At 39.0% G+C, this 8,346-nt stretch overlaps 1 protein-coding gene across 1 annotated transcript in view; it reads left to right on the top strand.

The window, feature by feature from the left end:
* Nucleotides 1-8,346, top strand: part of CNTNAP5 (contactin associated protein like 5) — a 683,524-nt gene that overhangs the window by 16,800 nt on the left and 658,378 nt on the right. Inside the window, exon 2 of the mRNA XM_025405058.1 lies at nt 5,181-5,374. Within this exon, the coding sequence (XP_025260843.1) occupies nt 5,181-5,374 (194 nt within the window). The remainder of the gene's footprint in view (nt 1-5,180; nt 5,375-8,346) is intronic.

Below are 8,346 nucleotides of genomic sequence, written 5' to 3'. Positions count from 1 at the left end.
GGAAGGAAGGAAGGAAGGAAGGAAGGAAGGAAGGAAGGAAGGAAGGAAGGAAGGAAGGAAGATTAGGTGTGAAAATGCTATGTTGCTGTGTGTGTGTATGACACTTTTAACTCCAGTTGGTCTTGGACTAAATGTACTCTCTTTTTTTGAAAGACAGTTATGAAATATCACTTTGCAGAGACCTGTATATAATCCGTTTTGTGTCCATTTCCAATGTGTGACATCAGTCAATTCTCATTTCCCTTTTTGAGTTAAAAGTGGAAATAAGTGTAGAAACTGAGGAATTTCTGCATTTTCTACTGGTTATTCTGCTTCATACTTACAGCCTATCCCAGTGTGTGCAGTTTGGAATGCAGGATTAGCAGTGTCTTAGTATAAAGAAGTGAGCATGGAGTGACTGGAGGAGGCAGGAGATCTGGTTTCATTTTGTTTTGTTTTTCTTACTTAAAACTTTGTGACTGGGCGTGGTGGTTCATACCTGTAATCCCAGCACTTAGGGAGGCTGAGACGGGCAGATCACCTGAGATCAGGAGTTCGAGAGCAGTCTGGCCAACATGGTGAAACCCCATCTCTACTAAAAATACAAAATTAGCTGGGCGTGGTGATGCATGCCTGTAATCCCAGCGACTCAGGAGGCGGAGGTGGGAGAATCGCATCAACCCATGAGGCAGAGGTTGAAGTGAGCCGATTTCACATCATTGTACTCCAGCCTGGGCAAAAGAGTGAGACTCTGTCTCAAAAAACAAAACAAAGCAAAACAAAAAAACCCAAAAAATCTTTGCTTAGAATTCTCCATACAAGTCTGTTCTTGCTTTCTTAAGATGTTGGTTCCTATTGAAATCTAAGGCAGGGACTTGAAATTAGAAGGACTGTGTTGGAGTGCAGTCTTTAGTCATACATCTGGGTTAGCTGCTTGGCCCATTGAGACTGCTTTGAAAAAATTTTCAAAATGCTGCTGCTGATTTCCATGAGAATCAACTGAGATACTGGAAACAATGTCAAGGTGAATTATGTTTCTAGTGAGAATTGCTCTTATGAGGAAGCAGGAGGACAAGGACCTGAGGGATGTGTTGGTGTACTTGAGAGGCCACTTAGAGCCCAGGGAAGACCTGGGTGCTGGATCCAGGTTTCCTGCGTCTGGAGCTCCTGCATTACTACTTCCTAGTTTATGATCTTGGAAATGCTGACAACTATCCTGTTTGCATGATGGAGCTCATTTGAGAATTTCTCATCTAGTGTAACATCAGGAAAAGAGCTGGGTCTTGAATCAAATCGCCTAACTTTTGGTCCAGCAACTCTTTATTCCATCTTTTCCTCCAAAGTCAGATAATACAGTTTGCAGAGTATGAGGTTTGGAGTATGCTAGAAATAACTAAGACATAGCCTCCAAATCATTTTGGATTTTTTGCTTGTCAAATATTTGAACAATTCCAGATGTTCTCTAAGGTGAGATTATTTTTTCTTTAAATGCAAGTTTTCCCTTTAAATGTAAACTTCTGTTAAATATCCTTTAAATTTAAACTGCAGAGTTTATAGAAATTTTTGTGTTTAATAGCCATTGATACATCAGCCAAAATTACAGACAGCATTGCCTTAGTTGACGCCTTCAACTTGCCAAATGCATTTATTTGTGTGTACGTTATACCCCCAATTTAAGGAATAATTCAGAAACAAGGAGCTAGTGTGGATGCAGTGCGTTTTTATAGCGACTACAAATAGTTTCTTCAGGCTACTTTCATCATTTGTGAAAACACATTTATTGTTTGGTAGAAAGAACAAAACGTTTGCCATAGCAACCATGGCAACCCTGGGTGTCTTCCCTATTAGCTGTAATGCGGGGAGCATCTTCAACAGCAGGAAAGAGTCCTCGGCAATTATCACCCAGATAGCATCTCTCCATTTTAAGAGCTTTGGCTGAAGCTCTTGGGCTCAGAAAATTTTTAACATGATGTGTTGATGAATGCTAACAACAACTATTCCATTTTGGTTAATTTGGGGAAGATTAATAAGTTTTTTTTACTGTGGGAAAAAGGGAGATGTGATTTTCTTTAGACAAATTTGCAGAAACTTTAATGTTAAATCATTCTCTATTTTTTGTTGTAGTTTGTCTTGGTTTGGTTTAGTTTTGATCAGTCCTTTGTTATTTTATTCTTTGCAAGGCAAAATTTCTTGTCATTCTAGTTCTTTGTTTCCATTCTTCACGTAAGTTCTTATCATATGCTAATTAGAGTAGATGAAGGAAAAGCTTTAAAGCATGATGAGGAAGTCTAGTTTTGAACTATTGAGGGTAAAAGAGAAATAGTTAAGGCTTAAGAATTTTCATTTTTAAAATAATGGTGGTCACAGAAACATCAGAAGTCCTGTATTAAACTATCAGCTCCCAAATTGCTGTACATATTCTTTATGCAATAAATCACATATGAGTAATAAAATTCTCAGCTTATAAAAGAATAACATGTTGATAATGGAAGCTATGTTATATGCAAAAATCAGAAAAGTATAAAATCACTCATACATTCACTACAGATAAAATCACCATATACATTTATTTTCTATCATGTTTTAATATTGCTGAGAGAAGACCATTTCAACAACATTTTCTTTTCTTTTTTTTTCTTTTTTTTTTTTTTTACTGAGAAAGACTGCAGCCTCATGAACTGGGCAGCAGAAGAATATGTTGAATAGAAATAAAGAATATGTTCAGAATAATTTTGGATTTTTTGAAATGTAAAACCTCCCTCTCTATAAGCCTCTCTGTCAATTTTGAGAAGCTAGAGAAAGGCAGAGGGGAATGGGAATTGTGAATATGTTGAGGAAGACAGAGTTGAATGATAAAAATGTACTCCTGGATCTGGCATCTCAGAATCTCTGCTCAAATACCCACTTCCAGTGATTTTCTTCCTTACTAATTTTCTGGAGTTTTATAACCTTTTTTTTGTTGTTGTTTTTTGTTTTTTGTTTTTTGTTTTTTTCTGTTGAAGGATAATTGCAAATAGCTAGATTTACCCTATGTTTTAATCGTGAGTGCCAAATTTTCTAAACTTGCTGGATTTCAGTTTTCTTAACTTTATGATGGAGATAATGCTATTTACTTAAAAGGATATTGTATATTTATTCAAGTAACCAAAACTGCAGTGTCAAATAGAGTCCAATGCACATTGACTTAAACACAATAGGTGTTTAGCTCTCATTCATCTACTAGGTGAATGTGTTCAAGCAGGCAAGTGCTTTCCTCCATGTGATGACGCAGGGATCCAGGATCTTTCCATACTGTGATTCTGCCATCATCTAGATCTTGTCGTCGGCTGCATCCGTCAGTGGTGGAAGAGGAAAGCAAGTGGAGAAGGAGCACGCTAGCCTGGAAGTGGCAGAAATTATTCCCATTCACATTCTTATTGGAGAGAACTTGACCACATGGCCATAACCATAAAAGTACAGAAAGCTGAAAACTGCCATTAAGCCATGCACTCACTACAATTCTATTACCACAGAAGGAAGACAGAATGGATGTTAGTAACTATCTGCCATATCTGCCACTGTATTCATAAAAAACACTGAATAAAACACATTCCGCAATAGATGCTGAGCACATTCCCTTCCCCTTCTTTCCTGCATTTGACTCTTCTCAGGAATGGTGAGGAAAAAAAAGGAAAAAAAAACCAAAACTTTTCTCAAACAAAATCTGCTAAGGGCTAGCTGCTTACTGAAGAAAATCAACCACAATTTGTAAGATGTGCCTTTAAGTCCTCTATTTTTCCATCCTTAAAGACAGAATAGGATTGACTTTATGCCCTCTATCACTTTGTCTGTATTGCAGCCCTATACTATGAGAGACTCTGCAGGAGGAGGTGGGGCTCTGGAAAGCTCTCAGTTACCAAGGAGATGTCCAAATGACTCCTTCCAAGGTGGCGAGAAAGTAGACTGAAACATCGCTAAAAATGATTTTCAATGACATAGATTGAAAGAAAAAGGTTATTGATTAACTCCTCTAAACGAAAACTTCAATTACCTCTCCCTACTTGATGTCCTGAGTTGCTTCTATGCTATCCCTACCCATGACATAATACAGTCTGCAGTAGCTCCCACATGGGCTTCAGAAGATTTGTGAAACTTGGGATTAGTATAAGTGAATGTTGTCTTTTTTATTCTATGTGAAATAAAAACAGAAAATTTAGGCTACAAGTCTTCCAACTAAGAGAGAACTAATATTGATCTTCTGCAAACCTCAAGTGTGAGAAATACAAAATTCTCGGGCCAAAACAGTTTTTGTATGTGTGTCACAATGTCCCTACAGGTTAGGTATACTGAATCACATGAAGATCCAAGAATGTTAGAGACTCTGTCACGCCTCTGAGATTTGGTGTATGTTGCTCCCTTTTCCCTGGCTAATCTCCATCGAACTTGCCATGTTTTTTTTTTTTTTCCTGGGATTTGGCTGCACTTGCCTCATGCATCACCTCTACTATGGCTGTCCCTAGAAGGCCTCTCTGATCAGCTCCTGAGGCATTCTGTGCTCTGTGTACCTGCTGTTTACCTCTTGTGATAGTTTCTTTCACATCACTTGATATGTTTTTGTCAGCATCTCTCTCTCTATTCAGCACCCAGCATACTCCTGGTGCTCAACAAACATCTGCCGAATAAATGAATGATACAAAGGCATAGTTGGTGTCCTTTCATCTTTGTATCTGCAGGACAATATCTTGCCCATGATAGGTTCATAGTAAATATTCAGAGACAGAGGAGAGAGAAGGGAATGAAAGAACACTAAAAGAAGGAAGAGAAGGAAGAAAAGAAGGAACGATATATTAGAGAGAGAGAGAGCATGTAAGCCTAGTTCATATATATCTGCAATCAAAGGCTGAAGTTGTAAGAAGAGAAATAAATAAAACAAATGTCACTAGGAGTTGAGTTTGTAAGATAGAAGTCATAATGGCTAAGGAAATAGGGATGGAAGCATGGAAGATACAGTTTTTGAAATGAGAGAGATTTTGATGGAGGTGGAGAATGGAAAGTACCAGGGGGTTAAGTACAGACGCAGGGAAGAGTAGGGCCCATTTGGGGGTAGAGTCATCTTAGTTGAACACTGTTTCATTTCTCTTTGATAGTTGAAAGTTGTAGCTATGTGAGACATTACTACAACTCTCTCTCTCTCTCTCTCTCTCTCTCTGATCCTGTTCCAGGAACTGGCGGTTGGTCCCCAGCAGATTCCAATGCTCAACAGTGGCTCCAGATGGACCTGGGAAACAGAGTAGAGATTACAGCAGTAGCCACGCAGGGAAGATACGGAAGCTCTGACTGGGTGACGAGTTACAGCCTGATGTTCAGTGACACAGGGCGCAACTGGAAACAGTACAAACAAGAAGACAGCATCTGGGTAGGACATCTTTTTCCTTCCAATGAATAAAACTGAGATGTGCTCATGGTAACCACAGTATATTTCCATCATTTTCCAATATCCAGATTGTTGGTAGTTTAATACTGTTGGAGTGCCCATTAGAAATAATTAGACAATTTGTAAGGCCCATGCCCAGCATGGCTCCAGTTCCTAGGAAAATTGGGAGGTCTGTTGCAAGACAGTTTAGTATGTTCCCCTTTTTGTAGTAAACTGGGGAATTCACTGACTGAGCTTCCCTTTCCTCATCTACAAAAATTAATTAAAAAACAGATAAATGGCCGGGCGCGGTGGCTCAAGCCTGTAATCCCAGCACTTTGGGAGGCCGAGACGGGCGGATCACGAGGTCAGGAGATCGAGACCATCCTGGCTAACACGGTGAAACCCCGTCTCTACTAAAAAATACAAAAAAAAAAAACTAGCCGGGCGAGGTGGCGGGCGCCTGTAGTCCCAGCTACTCGGGAGGCTGAGGCAGGAGAATGGCGTGAACCCGGGAGGTGGAGCTGGCAGTGAGCTGAGATCCGGCCACTGCACTCCAGCCTGGGCGACAGAGCGAGACTCCGTCTCAAAAAAAAAAAAAAAAAAAAAAAAAAAAAAAACAGATAAATGTGCCAACAAAGTATGATTATTCATGTGATTATACTTATTTACTAAGTATTTATTGACGTATTTATTAGTTTATTATATGCCAGGCACTTCACATATTTTGTAACAACACAGCTAGCTCAATTATGTCATTTGATCAACGTTGCCCAATGTGTGACTTGTGACTCAGGAATCTTTAAAGTCTGGTCTGACTTTAAAGCCACTAAGCAGCCTCTATCGTAGATTCACAAATAATTGAAAACTAAAACTACAAAACAAATAGAAAATTTAGAATTATTCGGTCATTGAAAACAATCTTCAGCTTCAGAGTGAAGGACAGTTTGCTACAAGTTACAGAACAGAGCTTCTCTCCCCAATCCCACCCCACATTCTTGATCTTACTGTGTGGGTGAAAGGCTGTCAGCAAATTATTAATGGAGGAAAAGGTGGAGGTGAAGCAGACAACAAAAGTCACCTGGAGGTAGCTTCAGAACCTCAGGCACTGAATAAAATAAGTTATAAGTTTATATTACTTTTCGTTGAGAAAATAAGTCACCATTTTTTAATCCAAATATGTGTAAAATGTGAAGATTTGGAAATTAATAGCATATTCTTTCCTTTTTAGATTCTCTCCTCTTAAATCAATGCCAGTTTATACTTTACATTAGTGTTGCCTTCACATTCACATTCCCATGTTGGGCGCATCTCACTGATAAAAATGAAACAACTTCTGTGTTATATACTCATTGTTATTTGTTAATTGCCTACCCATCACTTGGGTTTGTAATTGCAAACAGTTATAAATTGAGGATTAAGATTAGTTATGGCACACTGAATCCTGAGAATAGCATTAATGTCATCTTTATTCTGGGTCACTTGTAACGTTAGGTTATAATATTTATAAAGGGCATAAGTTTTCTTCATTTTTAAAAATAGTCTGAACAGTGCGTATACATGGAAACAAAGCAGAGAAAATAGACACCACAGCCTACTTGAAGGGAGAGGTAGGGAGGAGGGTAAGAGTCCAAAATCTATCTAGTTGGTGCTGTGTTCAAAACCTGGGTGATGAAATCATTTGTACACTAAGCCCCAGGGACATGCAATTTACCCATGAAGTAAACCTGCCCATGTACCCCTTGAACCTAAAATAAAAGTTGAAAAAGGAAAAAAAATTGTCTTTTGGGGACCATTTCATTTTTTCTCAATTGTGAGGTCCCCGTAAATTACTACAGGTTTTCGTTTTGTTTGACTTTTAGTTTGAGATAAGAAATAAGCACACCTTCTGTTTTGAGGAGCAATTTTAAGGTTTTTATGTTGACTTTAGAGGGACAAATCGATGTGGGATTTTTTTGTTTTCTCTGGTACTTGTCGTCGGGACTGGTTGTTTTTAGATTGAGTTGTAGCTTTGAGTTACAGTGCCTAAATTTTTTTTTTTTTAATCATGAGTTTCATTTTCTTTAGAACCAAATAACCTACTTTCAGCTTAGCCCTGGGTTAGGATGTATTTCAAGGGATGACAATTCCTCTGGGCTCATGAGCAGTGGGCACAAGGCCTCTTTCACTTCCTTGCCCTTGTCAGTTTACCTGCGTTTCTAAATGATTCCAAGCTCCTCAAAGGCAGGGATCTCTTTGTACGTCCATTTAGCCCCATGCCTAGTATCACTAGACACATGGCAGGAACTTATTTTGGGATGATTATTAAGAGAACTGCAGAATTACTAGGACTCCCTGAATCGAAGGATGGGGGCAGGAGACTTTCTCCATACCCTACTTTGCATCCCAAACAGCCTTGACATGGTAGGGCAGGTAAAAGTTGCTGGATGAGCAGAGAAGGAAAGGCAGGGTCCTCCATGCATAGTGAGGAAGGAAATTCTAGCAACAAACTCCCCAGAGATGCTTGCAGTGAGTGCAGGGCATTGGGAGACAGGCAGCTTCAGGATCAACCTTTCACTAAGTAAATACAGGGAGGAGAAGTGATTTGAGGAGGGAGCATTACAACTTCCAATTTGAAGAGTCAAATACAGTGACATTAGGCAGGAATACCATGATAGGTCATGTACAGTAAGTAGGCTCAACCCTGGAAAAATAGATGTCCTCTTACTTAACACTCGGATAACTCACAGTTACTAAACACCCATTACACACCATATGTAAGCAAATGTAATTCTATACGTATATCAAACTGTCATTTTATAAATTGATGATTCAATGTTAACATCTCTAGGAACAAGAGGCTTGAGGCTCACAGAGCCCAATCCAATCTCACACAACCAGAAACTGGTGGCAAATATTTCACAACTAAGATTTATTCCTAAATATAGTTGATTGCAAAACTGTAGTTTCTGTTTCTCTTTTGGTACACTGATTTA

This window comes from Theropithecus gelada, chromosome 12 (genome assembly GCF_003255815.1).
Source record: "Theropithecus gelada isolate Dixy chromosome 12, Tgel_1.0, whole genome shotgun sequence".
NCBI lineage: Eukaryota > Metazoa > Chordata > Mammalia > Primates > Cercopithecidae > Theropithecus > Theropithecus gelada.
This window is presented reverse-complemented; position numbering and strand designations above follow the sequence as displayed.